Source organism: Ochotona curzoniae, unplaced genomic scaffold (assembly GCF_017591425.1).
Source record: "Ochotona curzoniae isolate NIBS_2020 unplaced genomic scaffold, NIBS_Ocur_1.0 contig_883, whole genome shotgun sequence".
Taxonomy (NCBI): Eukaryota; Metazoa; Chordata; class Mammalia; order Lagomorpha; family Ochotonidae; genus Ochotona; species Ochotona curzoniae.
In genome coordinates, this window is record NW_024466599.1 from 30,348,988 (window position 1) to 30,363,611 (window position 14,624).

A 14,624-nucleotide genomic window follows, 5' to 3' on the forward strand; every position below is an offset into this window, starting at 1 on the left:
TGCCTCTTACACATCTGCTTGTGACTCCTCCGCGGCCCCCTGGCTTCCACTTACTTCAACGGCACTTTGGACCTCACTCTGTGCAGCCTGTCAGCCTCAGTGGGCCTCTTGTGGAACTAGAAGGGCTCCTGTCAGCCCTGTGCACAGCTCTGTGCACAGCATATGGAGAAACATATAGGGCCCCACCTGCACCTGCTCTGGCCCAGGAGAGCAAATACCTGGACAGACATGGGACTGCAGAGAAGGTCCCAGCCTGGTCTGTTCTAGCCAGAGCAAGGTCTGTCCTACTCAGAGCAAAGGCTTTGCCACAGGGCAGCAGTGCCATGGGCTGAGGATTGCTGGGATCTGCCTGGAGGAACAAGGTCACTCAACCAACTGGACAAAGGGTATCTGCAGGCCAGAGGCAAGGCTGAGGTCAGACCCAGGTGGGTGGGCAGGGAGAGGAACCCCCTGGGTCTTGCAGCACCAGGTATGTGCTGGGTGGGGGAAGAACGATGCACAACGCTGGGTTGAGACCACAAGCAGCTACGAGAATACAACTCAGGCAGGGCCAGGGTCCATCACACAAGGACTGCAGGAGGCAGTGACCTCCAACTTGTCTACCTGACTATGAACTTCCCTGTGAAAAGGTCTCACCCAATGCAATACACAAACAAGAAACAACCAAGAACCAAGAAATGTGTTCAGGTTCAAGCTGCCTGGAGTGGGCAGGAGGAGTCCTGGGAAGAGTCCATGTTGGCAGGAAATAAACTTGTATTTAATTCTCATTTTCCATGGACGCTTTTGAGATGCCCTCATCTACACGCTGTGGCTGCAGAGGCTATAGAGAGATAGGAACAGGGTCCGCTGAAGCTGACCTTCCTGCCCATGGCCTCTTGGTGCTCTGCCAGGAGCCCCATGCCCCTAGGCCTGCTCCTCAATCTTCCCCACTGTTCTGAAGCCTTGCATGGTCCCAATCCACGTGCGTGATAAGGTCTGTCCCAGAGGCAGAGGACAACCTTGCCAACTTCCCACTACCATGGTGACCGAACAGAACAACCCTTTTTCCCTGCCCACTACCCTCCCCACCCCAACCCTACCATCCTGGGTGCCCAGCACTCATGGCAGAGAGAACAAGAGGCAAGGGCCAGCTCCAGACAAGGTCCCAGCCTACTGGCTGCTGTGAGGCATTCTCTTGAGACTGCCAGCCCCATCTGTTCGTCAAGACAAGGCCATGGCTGCTGATCAGAACGGCAGGGCTGAGGAAGGCGGAGGTCTCAGGTCCAGGCTAGCTGTGGACTGGTCTGTTGCACACTGCTCAGGCCTTCGAGTTCCAGGACCTGTGGCTATGGGGTTCCATTCCCATGGATCCTCCAACACTGTCCCCTGTCCTGGGCTCCTGTGCAGCAAAGGCCAAGGACAAACAGGCTATGACTACTCAGACAGGCATGAGCATCTCCTGCAGAGCTGAGTGCTGCAGGCTCCCTGAAAAGCTGAGAGGATAAAATGGGATCATTCGTGTAAAAACTTGCTCCTGCTCAGAAAGCCAGCAGATCTGATTGCTGCTTCTGGCCAGGACAAGGCCTAGCCCCGGCTCTAGGAATAAAGTCCTGCTCGTGGCCTCATCTTCTGACCTAAGGGCCTTCTTGGGCCACTCGGCTCACACACTGCAGCAGCCCATGAATGCTTCCCGGGGCCCACATTGGTGGAGGAGGCTGGTGACATTTCTTCTTTGCTCACAGGGCAGGAAGACCCTGTAGGTTGGAGAGGTGAGTGAAGGTCCACACTACTCTTAGGGCTGAAAGCCCTTCCAGCCTGAGCAGGGCTCTGTCCCTGAAAGCAGTGTGCCTCCAGGCTGGGGCTCCCAGTCTCACTTCTGCAGCAGCTTTGAACAGTACTAGGCACCTGCTCTGGCCAGAGGCAGCCACTCCCATGCAGGCCCAGGGAGCACTCTTGGGTCTTTGCAGCCCCAGGGGGTGGTAGCCTGGGGACACATAACACCCTTTGCCCTGCCACCATGCTCTTGAAAATCTTGTGCCCCCTTCTGGCTAAGCAGCCTTTGGCTGTTAACAGGGGACTCTGGTTGTGAAGATTTTGTGGTTTTCTGCTGTTAACACAAGATGACTTCTGTTACTGGGAATGAAGACAGGTGCAACTTATTGAAAATTACATAAGAAAGACCAAATGTGAGTGGAGGAAGAGGCTGAGGGAGAACTTCAGCTGAACTGCAGCATGGGGGCAGGGGTGGGCTGGGGTCCTACGTGGCAAGGAACACCTGTGCACACATAGCAACATGATCACCTTGTGCTCTGACACAGTCATAGGAGCACATGTGTGCATGACACTTGTGTGCATGGGCCCACAGTGGGGTCATTCATTAGGAAGGCTTTATTGAGTGCTGTGCTGAGCCTGTTGGGTTGGGGTTGTGGACACAGCTGGTCACAGGAGCAGTGGGTGGGGCTGTTAGAGAAGAGGATGTACTGCATCCTGGGCTAAGCACGTAGTAGGGAGGAGGACAAGGTTGGGGACTTGGTGTCAGGGCAGGGGAGGGGTGTGATACTTGGTAGCAGAAGAGAAGTCCTTGGCATGTGGGACGGTGCTTACTCAGTGCCCACAGCGAGTGGGTCACCCCAAGGCCTTTTTGCGGGCAGGGTCCTGGGTCACAGACAGTGCCACGGAGCCCTGGGCTCGTTCCCAGCTGTACCTGTAGAGATGCAGAAAGGCCCACAAGGATCCCAGAGCAAGGTAGGGAGGGTGTTCCCACAGGGCAGGTAGAGGTGTTCTTGAGGACTCACGTGGACCCAGCCGGCACCAGCAGGCTGTCATCGGGGCTCAGACTCAGGCGTTGGCCTCCCATGATCACCACCGAGGAGCCCTCCTGGGAGTGGAACAGGACATCAGGAGGCTGGAGGTCCTAGGCACAGCCTGAACAACCCCCAGTCGGCCTTGGTCAGAGCCCCTGGGAGCCCAAGGTCTTGGGTAGCCTGACCCCCACACACAGGATGTTGTGTCACCCTCCCTGTCCAGGGCCCCACTTGCCAGCTGCCATAGCCACACATCCACATCCAGTCTTGGACCTTGGCTGCTGCCCTGTCCATGGGCGATAACCTGGGGGAGATGACATGGGTCTTTTTGGTGTTCCCTGCCCCTCATGGACCCAGGGTCTTGAACCTGACTCTCAGACAGCAGCCCTGAGTGAGGCAGGGGAAGGTCTGTAGCACAGTCTGTCACTGCATGCTGAGCAGAGAACAGGACTCAGAGAGGAAAGCTGCAGGCTGCGGCTTCCTTGCCACCTGCCAGGGCAAGCAGGTGCTGCCTGTCTGCTACTCAGAATCACTCGGGCCCGCCTTTCACATATACATGCGCCTGGGCTCCTTCTGACACATGCTCCCGTGAAGGCACGCCCACCAGGGCACACTAGGGACATACACTCATCATATCTCTCCATTCTGGCTTCCAAGGCTGAGACTGATCAAAGACCCAGGGATTCTTAACAAGGTAAATCTCAGACCTCCAAGGAGCTGTCATTGAATGGGGCAACAGCCCTACTCTGAAAGCAACAAAGGATGGCTTGGGACCACATGGCCTCCACAAACTACAGCAGTCACCACTGCCTGAGTCATGGAGGAAGCAAGTTGGGCTGTGCGTAGTGCCCCAGCCTCCAGGTTGGGATGTGTGTGTGCACCTGTGTGTGAGTGTAGCATGCATGTATGAGGGTGAGCATGTATGTAAGTGTATGAGCATGAGCATGTATCTGAGTTTCTGTGTGAATGTGCACACAGCATGCAAGCAAAGCTCACTGGCATATTTCCTGAGGGCCGTTGGATAGACGTTGTGTGTGGCCAGAACTCCATTACCTGGGTCTCATAGGAGTCCCCAAACAGGCTGAGGGGAGTGCCTGCTTGCAGCTTGCTGTGGTGGCTGTCCAGCCAGGCCTCCAGCGACATGGGCTCCATGACAGGCCGTGTGCTCAGAGGGAAGGGCGGCTCCTTGAGCAGCTGCTCTACACATGACAAGGATGGTCAGTGTCTTCTGGGCCCAGCCCACCCAGTCCACCCAGCCTGAGCAGGCCCAGCTCCCAGAGGCCGCTGCTCCCAACCGCCAGAACAGGCTCTGGGCCCAGCTCGATGACCAAGGAGCTATTTGATGCCATCTACTCCATAACTAAAAACTGTACAAAGTGCTCAGGACAGGACCTGGGGCTGGGACCCATCATGGTCTGGGGAAGCAGGGAGGGACAGTGCAGGTCCTAGTGGCCTCACCAGGGATGGGCTTTCCTGTTCTGTGTTGCTCCGAGTGGAAGAACCTATAGGGACAAGCGGTAGACAGCATGATGGGCATCCCTGTGAAAGCTTGATGACACATGCGATCAAGCACACATTCATGGGGCCCACAGTCACACACAGTTCGCTGTATATCCACCCCAGGAACACCCCTCTCCCCTCCCCAGTGGGTGCTCCTCTTCCTCCCCAGAAGATGTTCTCCCTAATTCGCAGACATAGCAGCTGCAAGCCAGAAGGTAAAGCCTCCAGACATGGCCGGGGGGAGGGGGAAGCTCACTCCTGGATGATGGGAGCCAGCTGTGTGCCAAGATCTTCGCAGTAGAACCACTTCTCATACAGGATGTCAGTGGTATTGTCCACGTAATACCTGCCAGAACAAAGGATGGCAAACTTGTTCCCTATCTGGGTGCCTCAGGCACTGCTCCACCTGTGGGCACTTGGGCTGGGCCCTGCACGTGAGGGGTCAGCCCTGATCACCTCTACCAGGCTCTTCCAGAAGCACAGCTATGCCCTCTGTACCACTGACAGAGCAGGTGAATCCCCAAGGCTCAGAGAAGCGGGGTAGCTGGCAGGAACTATCTGCCCTGGTAATAATGGGCAGAGTTAAGACTGAAGCTGAGCACACAGTAATCTCAGTGTCTGTTTTTCCCAATGAGGGAGCTGAGGCGAAGCCTGAACCCAGGACTAGCAGTGGCCAAGTGCTGGGCCTGCCTGTGGCACTTGGGTCAGAAGTCAACATGTGGAGGCTGGACCCTCAATGGGGAAGAAGAGAGGTGAGCAGTTCTTTGATTCAGGGTCATGACTGCAAAGCTTTGGGCCCTTGCCCTGGGGAAAGGCACATAATCATCACACACTCTGAAACCCACCCATGCCCCCTGCCTGGCTCAGCGGCTCCTCTGTTGATCTGGATGGGTGTGGGGGTGGGAATGTTCGACCTCTCTCCACTGTCCTGCTGCAGCTTCATCCTGCTTGAGAGGGGCAGCTCTGGACAACAGGACACCCCGGGCCTGGTTTCTGCCCTGGTCAGAGTCTGGCTGGTGGGAGCCCCTACCCTCTGGAATGACTGCCAGCCCTAAAGGGACTAATGCAGAGCACTCAGCAGGTGCTGTCTTGGGGTCAGTGCTTGCTGCTGGCATGAACTGGACTGCTAACAATAGTAGGGAGAGGCTGGGGTTGAGCAGGGGGTACTGACTGTAGCATTCTGCACCTACTTCTGTGCCCCACCTTGGCCCACAAACCCCAGACAGAAAGCACAGTTTCTAAGTCCAGCTTAGAGGGTTGACAAGCTCCCAGGGGGTCCCAGAGGATATCCTTGCCCTCCACCCCCAAGCCTGACATGGAATCCCACTCTCCCACCAGTGGACAAACACAGGACTTTCACTGTCCCCACCCTCCTGGTGACCAGCAAGAACTTTCCAGGACGTGCCACCTCCAGCTACTGCAGGTGTGGGCTGTGCCGCTCTGCTGCCTGCCTGCTCCCTGCCCCAGACCCCCAGGCAGGTCGCACTCACCTGAGCCCATCAAGCTCCGTCTCCAGCCGCCTCCGTTCAACTACCAGCCCCACAGTGTTGGCAAACCTCTGTGGGGAGTGGGGCACGCGAGCAGGCAGGAGAAATATCTGCAAGAGGATAACTTGATACCCACAGGCTCCTCTAGGCTGACCCACAGCAGCACTGCCCGTCCCCCAGGCCTGATACTCTGCCCTGCCTCTCACCAGGGAACCCAAGGTAACATCAGGTTGTGCTGAAGACGGGCCACCCTGAAGGAGGGGGGCTCCTGAGGTTGGGCAGGAAAGGGAAGAACAGAGACCAGATCTACGGAAACCAGGACGGGTACCCAAGGTGGACCCATTCCTTCTGGCTGCTCTTAATTCTCCGCATGTCTGGGCTGCCGGCCTCACCTCTCCCTGCCGAATGACCACATCCCGGTGCTGCCCTCGCTCCAGGACTCGGAGAACCATGTCTCCTTGCATCTGGTAAAACACCTGTGGGACAGCAAAAAGCCTTAGCCCCTCACACAGAGACCCTGTCTCAAACACTCATGTGAGTACAAGTAGAGGCCCCTGGTGGAAGATTGAGGTGAGAGACTCGCCCATCCTCTATGCCAGGTACTTCCATGTATGTGATCAGAAATCCTGATACAACCTCCAAAGGTAATATGAAGCCCATTCTGCAGAAAAGACAATGGAGGCTCGTGGTGAAGCCTAGACTGGGAGTCTAGTCCAGGGTGGGCTGGGGGCTGTGCTTGATCCAAGGACAAGCCTTTTTCCTGTGCCAGCCAAGGTCTGATCAGGCAATTAGGCGTGTCCCTCCGCTTGCTTCCTTCATTGCCTAACACACACTGTCTGCGGGTCATGTGTCTGTCTGTAGCATAGTAACATGCTAGCCCCTAAGACTGTCTTTGTTAAAACATCTGCTGAGCTGTCTTTTTAGGATCAGAACCAGCTGCAGCCAAAATTATGACCAACTACACCATGCCAGACAGCTCCCCGGGACTCTTAACCACATGAAACCACACACGCCCGTGACCTCGCAGCCACCATCCCAGAGCACGCAATGCAACCTGTGTGAACGCATGATCTGCTACCTCACTGATTCCCAGGTGCCTTTGTGCATGGCAAGACGGGTGTGGCTGTTGGTTTCCTGTATGTCCTGGCAGACATGGGCACTCCCTGCCGATCGCACATGGCAGAGGTGTTATGACCCACCCACAGGGCTGAAAGAGTGTTCCCAACAGTATCTGTGGTTATTATTCTGTAAGGACTCAGGAATTAGAGATTCTTGTCAGGACATCACAGATAAGGCTATTCTCCCCAAGCCCTGATAGGCCGCTGTGGGCCCTTGATCAATTCACTTAGACCTTCTTGTCCTTTTTAAAAGATTATATACTCAAAAGGTGGACTCCCCAGATCGCTGCAAGGGTGGAAACCAGGAGCTAGCACCTTCACCTGGGTCTCCCACATGGGTGACAATGGGCCAGCCATTTGGCCCATCCCCTGGTGCTTTCTCAGATAAGGGAACTAGATGGGACGTGGAACAGCCAGGGCACCAGCTGATGCTCCAATAGGATGCTGGCATTGCAGTTGGTGGCTTAACTGGTGCTGCCACAAGGCCACTTTTCCATGCCTGTTTACTCACCTACAGCAAGGTCCTTGTGAAACCGCTAGCACTTAGCAAGTGCTCAGTGAGCCTCTAGCTAATGCTTGAGTGATGGTGGCACTTAATGCCAAGGGAAATGTACATATTTAATAATAGAGTAAAAATATGAAATGCAATGGAGCCATGAGAAGCTACTTTGAATGACTGCTGATGATAATGAAAAATTGTGACATGAAACATTAAAGTGATAGTCATGACCCTACCCACCGGGTCCTAACTGTACAGACTGACACGGATCATGTGTTCATAAGGGTGCACCCGATGGGTGGGAATGTGAGAGGTACAAACATGTTTTTCTATATTTCTCATGTTTTCTATAATGGACAATATTTCCTTCCAGTATTAAAACCTCAGCCACATTGTTTAATACAAATAAGAAAATAAAACCCAGCAGGTTTCCCTATAGAAAGCAAGTCAGCATGTTCCTAGCCCCTCCCCACAGCTCTGTGTGTGTGTGTGTGTGTATGTGTACACATGTGTGGCCTGGGTCTTTTTGGGGTGTGGTGGGAAGAGTTCTGGTAAGGAGCCATGACCAAGGGAAGTCGAGGGAGTCTGGAGTGGCCGAGATTCAAGCGGTTCTGGGCAGGCTACCAAGTGCTCATGACCCTGAAACAAAAATATAAGATGGAAACTGAATTCTCCTGTTTCCTGCCCAGAGACTTTCCTTGCAGTGAAGGCCAGGCCTGGCTGGGAGCGGACACAGATGGGAGAAGAGCAGAAAATCCCCAACAGCCGTGGGCAATCCAAAAGGAATTATTCTTGTTTGGCAGTGGTGACATTTGGGGCCCCGGGCGAGCAAGGAAGATTAACTGTACCGCTCTGGCAGTTATTGAATTGAATCTGGCTGCTGGGCCTTGCAGGCAGCAGGACACACAGGCAAGCAAAGCATGGGAAGTACCTACTCCACACAGCGACTCCTTCCACCAGGTGGGGGATGCTGGCCCAGGAACTGCTAGGAAAGGTTCAGATGGGGGCTGTGACATGGCCTGTCTAAGACACATGATTGTGGCCCACCTTGGGATACAGTGAGCTAAGTTGCCACTTGAGAGGCTGGCATCCCATAAAAGAAGACTAGTTCAAGACCAGGATGCTGAGCTGCCCATCTAATGCACAGGCTAATGGGTCTGGACAGGCAGAGGATGATGGCATGAGTCCTTCAGTCCCTGCCACTTACATGAGAGACCAGAATGGGGCTCTGGTTTGGCCTGGTCCAGACCTAGCTGTTGTAACCATCTGGGAAGGGAACCAGTGATGGAAAATTTTTCTTCCTCTTCCATCCCCTCTTTGTCGCTCTGCCTTTTACATACATTCATCCATAAATCTCAAAAAAATAAAAAGATGAAACAGTCAGTGGTTCACCTAAAATATCATATGAACATTGAGTGGCTCATCTATCTCCCAACCTGTTTGCCCCCAGAAAAAAGGGTGGTTCAGGGCAGTGTGTATAGAGATTGGGAAGGGAAGCCCAGCCGCTGAGGGGCTGTTGTAATGGGAAAAGTCTGTCTCCGTAGGTAAGAGGCATGATTGCCACCAGCTGAGCCAGGGCATGGGCTGCCTGGTCCCTCAGTGGACATCTGGCCCCTGTGTGGTATGTAGGGATCACGAGATGGGCAGAGGGCAAAGGTGGTAAGAGCAAGTAGTGTAGGAGGTGAGAGGTAGACAGGAGGGGTGGGCCCTGGGGCCAGGGGAAGTGACTGGGGAGGCTGGTCCCCCAGCGTGCTGCCACAGCCTGTCCTCTCTGCCCACGCCTCTGGTGGCTTTTCCAGAGGACACTGGGGTCTGGAGCAATAGGAGGAAATGGCCAGCTCTGCCGAGGCACTTCCCATACTGCCCGAGGGAACCCATGCACACACTTGGTGCTCACAGAGCAGCTGTTGCAAGAGCCATGTTACTGGCTGCAGGTCAGGGCTGGTGACAGCAGAGCCGAGGGGGGCGGGCTATGGGCTATGGGCTGACTGCACTGCACTCTGGACCTCCAGCGTCAGAACCAGGGATGCCAGACACACGGGACCAACAGATAGACAGACGGGGTCCTGCTACTGGTCCTTCCCCTCTCGGGACTCTCACAACTGTGTCACTCCCACACTTCTGCTTTAATTTTGTTTTTACTTACTTTTAGGTAGGTGGAGGAGACACGGTTCAAAAGTCAAGGTACAAAAGAGTGCTTGGTGCAAATCCTCCCCTCCCCCTGCCAAATCACACAGCTCCTGGCCCTCACCCAGCTCCAGGCCCTCCCTCCGCTCCTCCTCCTCCCCACCCTCTCCTTTGGCATCTTGCTTCTCTCAGCCTCCTCTCCTCATTCCCCTCCCCTCTGCCCACCCACCCCCACATTGTAGTCCTGGATCAGAAGAGCACTTAGGTACCCCTGGCACTGGGGCAGGACGAAATCAGGACATCTCGTTTAGAGCAGAGGCAGCAGGAGCCAATTTTACTGCGTGGGGCCGGGCCTTTTCCCAGGGCTTCCCCAGCAGAGCTCCCTTGCTCAGGCCCTGGACCAGAGCCCTGTGCTACCCCAGCCGCCATCCCACCCCATTGACTAGGTCTCCCTGTCTCCAGACTGCCCGCTCTGGCCTGTTCACAGGGAGTGTCCCCTGCAACCAGGGGCAGCCAGCCTAACCCATGGGTTAGGCCATGGAGTGGTGGTCCTACCTCCTCGCCCTCCTCGATGTGGTAGTCCTTCCTGGTGTTGGGACCCCCCACAAACATGATCTTGAGCTGTTCCTGGTGCCTGCAATGAGCCAATAGGGAGAGTCCTGATCCAGCTCCTGAGGGTGAGGGAAGAAGGACATGCTGGGCATGAGGTGGGCTAAGAGGGCGCCTGCTTCAGTGTCACTGTCCCTGACCCCACTCCTGGACCCCCTGAGCACACACTGTGCTTCTGAACATCCACGCATGGGTCCCCTATGTCCTGTGACCCAACACGGGGAGTGGCTTGCTGGAGGAGCTGTCACTCTACCAGCACCTAGGGGCCCTGGGACTGTGCTCAGAATCTTGTTACAGGATGGTCCCTGAGATCTGTCGGGCAGCTGGCTGACTCAGCCCCTGTACTATGCAGAATACTCAGGGGCTAGGCCACCCAGCAGAGGCCCCAGATGGCGGCGAGTCAGTGTGGCACACAGCTAACACCCCAGGCTTCTGAGCCAGCCCTGGCCCAGCATTTGATCTGGCTCTACCCTTAACCTTGGGCATACTCCTTCATCTGGCTGGACCTCAGTCTTCTCACCTGGGAAATGGAAGGCCTGCTGTTATTTTGTAGAGTTGAATGGAAAACATGAGTTAACATTTGGAAGTTTGCACAACAGGGCCTGGCTGGTAGCCAGCAAATGCTGTTTGAGTATTAGATAAAATAAATAAACCTAACTCAGCTCTCTGACAGGTGACTGAGTCTAGAGAGGCTGATGTCACCAAGTAATGACAAACCCTGAGCTGGGCTCCAGCCTCCTTGGCCTCAAGCCAGCGCCCTATCCGCGGTGCACAGAGCTAGCCTACCTACTGCTGGATCCTGTCACCTTTCCCAAGAACATCCCCCAGTGCCCTTCTCTCTCCTCGCTGTCTCACTCTGCACAGGGTCTCCTCCAGTGGACTCCTGCCTCCTCCAGTAGGCAGTGGGATGTGCCCAGGGGTGCTTATCAGGTGACCCCACCACTACTAGGAGGGCAAGGGCTTTCCAAGGAGCAGGGAAGACACTGGGGCTGGGCACATCTGTGGGATCCGGTCATGGCTGTGGGGGCTGCCTGTGCTGTTGATGATGGGACATGGTAAAGGGAGGGCCTGGACTGTGCCTTCCTCTCCCTGCAACCCGGTATCCTTTTGTTGGGAGGGGGCATGGGGACCAGGGGAGATACGGTCTCTTTTTCTTCTTCAGTGAGCAAGCCACATCCTGCCCTGTGTTTGAAAACACAGATGAGATCAGGAGATGGGAGGAGAGGGTCCCTCAGACAGGCTGAAATGGGACCCAGGGCTTGCAGGAGCAGAGAAACACCACCAGGTACCTAGGGTGCAGAGGCCAACCCTGGTGGTGTGGGGCTAGTCTTGGGGAGCTATGATGGAGAAGGCTGGATCAGGAGGGACGCCAGTCGGGGACTTTGCCCTTGGCCTGACAGGTGTCAGAAGCTTCAGAAGCTCGTTTGTTTCACTCAGACTCACTAAAATCTCATTCTGGGGAAATGCTGATCATCGACCATGGCCCTCTTTCACAGTGACCAACAGCGTACGAGGACTTTGGAGTTAAACTGTTCCACTGGCCTAAGTCTGGGGAAGGTACTTTCTGAAGTCCCCCTTATAGGGGATGGTGAGGGTTAAAGGTTGTGCTGCAGAATGCTGAGCATGGGCTCTTCAGGGGATGTATAGCTGTGTGGCCTAAGGTGCCCTCATCTTCCGGAGCAGATGGGAGCTTGGATCTGGGGAGCACTGGAGACCCAGCCACGGAGATGAGGGAGGAGATACAGTCAACAGAGCCCGGGGAGGACCTGATAGGCACGCTGGACAGACGCAGTGGCAGGAGCAGGTCCATGGGGTGCTGCTGGCTTAGGGCAGACTACGGTGCTAGGGCTTGCCTGTGTGTGTCTGCAAAGAGGTGGCAATGCACCAGAACAACCCCATCGAGTATCCTCTACCTGCTCCTTCCCACACTTATGTTCTGTTGTCATTCTGGGCCGCTGAAAACTTAGAGGGGTGGAACAGCTACTTCACAGCAGCCCCTTCCCGCTTCTCAGGGTGTTGGGGCACGAATGCACCTGCTGTCGCAGCCCCAGAGTCCTAAGAAGGACAAATCACTGTGCCCATTGCAACGGTAGAAAAAAGAGGAACACTCAGACTGGCGGAAGCCGGAACAGCAGCTCTTTCTCTCCCCCCCCCCCCCCCCCCCGGCCCTGCGAGAGCAGCGCCCCCTCCCCCACCTGTAAGATCAAACACCTCTCCTGGTGCAGGCAGAGGTGGCAGCGCGCACAGGACGCGCGGGATGTGCGGCGCGGAGGACTCACATAAGCTTGTTGCAAACCGGAGGCTGGAAGAAGGCCTGATTCTTCTGCACCCAGGTCCTCACTCGCACTGGGCGCTCCATGCCTGTCGCCCGCGCGCCCTGCGGGAGTTGTCTTCCCCGACACCGCAGCCTCCTGCCCCGTGGTCCAGGAGATGCGCTCCGCTCCACGCTGGTCCGCTGCCTCGCTCACCAGCCACACCAACCCGGGATCAAAGGCTGGTTGGCCCCTCCCAGACTCGGAGTCCCAGGCCCTCCCACACAGAGCCACCTCACCTCCTAGGGACACCAAGCCTGAGCCACACCATCCCGACCCTTTCTGGTTGCTTGTTGGGGACTCGGGGAAGGACCCAGGGAAAGCCGCCAGAGACTGTGTGGTAGCAGCAGGGAGTGGAGATGGTGGGTAAGAACAAGAGTGGTGCTGGCCCTGGGTTTAAGCCTCAGTTATCTCACATGGAAAATGGGATGCGTAGATTCATATTAGTGGCCTGTCTGCTCCTGAGGAAGGGGGCATGGCCGTTTCCCAGAGGGATGGGATGCAGTCCCCTGGTCTGTGAAGGAAGCAATTGGAGCGGGACAGGTGGAGACACCAGCCGTTGGGGTCCTGGCTGCGGGATCTGGGGTCGAATGGACAAACCAGAGGCTGCGGAGTTGGGCCGAGTGGGAGAGTGAGAAACAAGTCTGGCGATGCAGAAAGAGCAGGGGAAGGCAGACTGCTTTAATTTTATTTTAAATTTTTTGTTTGTTTGTTTGTTTCAGACCTTCCATCTCCTGCTTCATTAGTTTACTCCCCAAATGACCACAATAGCTTGGGCTGGGCTAGGCTGAAGCTTTGAGCCCATAGCTCAGTCTGGCTTTCCCATTTAAGCATTAGGGAGCCACATACTTGAGCAATCACCTCCTGCCTCCTGGGGTTTGCTTTAGCACAAACTTGGAGTGGTTAGGGAGCCGAGACTCAAACCCAGGCACTCTGCTACAGGATGAGGGTCCTCCCAAGCAGATGGTCTCTTGTTTATCATTCCTAATGTTGCTGCATTACATTGAGTAGGGCTAACCTATGCGTCATTTTTTTTGGGTGGAAGACTGCATTAAGATTTTTCTTAGCAGCTTAGCCTAGGGTCAAGTTTTGTGAATGCATTCTCTATCTAAAATGTTCTCAAATAGAGGCTGGTTTTGTAGCGTACTTGAGTGAAGCTACAGTGGCAGCGACACCAGCATTCCATATGGCCACTGGTTTGAGTCCCTGCTGCTCCACTTCTCATCCCTGCCAATGCACCTGAGAAAGCAGCAGGGGATGGTTCCAGTCTCTGGTCTGCTACCATACACGTGGGTGGCCATGATGAATCACTGGCTCCAGGCTTCAGCCTAGCCCAGCCCTGACCACTACAGCCACTTTGGAGAGTAAACCAGCGTATGGATGATCTCTCCCTGTGTCTCCTCTTTCTGCTATTCTGCCTTTCAAATAAAATGCATTTTTTTCGAAAAGTAAAAATACTATTAGAGTTAAGTGCTTGATATGTTTATTTCTGAATGTCTCATCTTAAACTATCCCTTCTATAGACTTTGTTCAGTTTCTGCTATATTTCACAGGTTTTGCTTTAGGCATTTTGACTCTGTGTTGTTAGATGAAGACAGCCCCACCCTATCCTTTTAGCGTTAGAATGATTTCCTCTTAGTTTCTTTTCACTTTGACTTCAACTAATATGGCCCACCTGATTTGTGCATTGGTGTTTTCCAGGTGTGACAAATGGATTGAAAAGATGCCAGAGTAAGTCCTTTCCTTCCCAACCCACCGCCCTTGCCTTGTGCATGGCTGCTCTCCCATGCAGAAGCCAACTGCTTTTCTTGCCCATTGAATCCTGGCTGGCACTATGTCTTGCTTTGAATTCAGAAGCCAGCAGAGCTGACCTAGGACCTTGGAAGGTCTCAGAGCTACTGATCTCATCACCTGGAATGCTGCTGCCACCGTGGGCCTCCCAGGGGGAGTGGCCATGTGGAGGGTCAGCCCTGCCACCAGCCAGCACAGTTGTGTAACATGAACTACAGCTGCCAGAGGACACAAGCAGATGGATCCACCGAGTCAGGAGCAAAAACAGTAGTTGTCACTTCTCCATTGCTACATCTGAGGGATGATCTGTTCCATTGTACCAGATAACAGCAGGAACTGGAGCGTTCCCCTAAGCTTTCTGTGTCACTGCTTGAGATACATCCTCATCAATGGCACGT

At 54.8% G+C, this 14,624-nt stretch overlaps 1 protein-coding gene across 1 annotated transcript; it reads right to left on the reverse strand.

Annotated features, from left to right (window-relative positions):
• Positions 1 to 2,358: 2,358 nt before the first annotated feature.
• HAAO (3-hydroxyanthranilate 3,4-dioxygenase) lies at positions 2,359 to 12,587 on the reverse strand. The gene is made up of 10 exons (XM_040993161.1): positions 12,403 to 12,587; positions 10,070 to 10,148; positions 6,163 to 6,246; positions 5,774 to 5,880; positions 4,540 to 4,629; positions 4,242 to 4,285; positions 3,837 to 3,982; positions 3,019 to 3,087; positions 2,775 to 2,857; positions 2,359 to 2,683 (listed from the first exon to the last, which is right to left on the reverse strand). The coding sequence occupies exons 1-10, from the start codon at positions 12,480 to 12,482 to the stop codon at positions 2,605 to 2,607; spliced, it is 861 nt and encodes a 286-aa protein (XP_040849095.1). The 5' UTR covers positions 12,483 to 12,587; the 3' UTR covers positions 2,359 to 2,604.
• Positions 12,588 to 14,624: the final 2,037 nt, after the last annotated feature.

Bases quoted from the DNA above. Each gene is read 5' to 3' on its own strand.
- HAAO (XM_040993161.1), bottom strand. From the start codon at position 12,482: ATGGAGCGCCCAGTGCGAGTGAGGACCTGGGTGCAGAAGAATCAGGCC. The intron at 6,247-10,069 runs GTAGGACCACCA...GCTGTCCCACAG, and splicing joins ACATCGAGGAGGGCGAGGAG to GTGTTTTACCAGATGCAAGG. The intron at 2,858-3,018 runs GCAAGTGGGGCC...TTCCACTCCCAG, and splicing joins ATGTGTGGCTATGGCAGCTG to GAGGGCTCCTCGGTGGTGAT.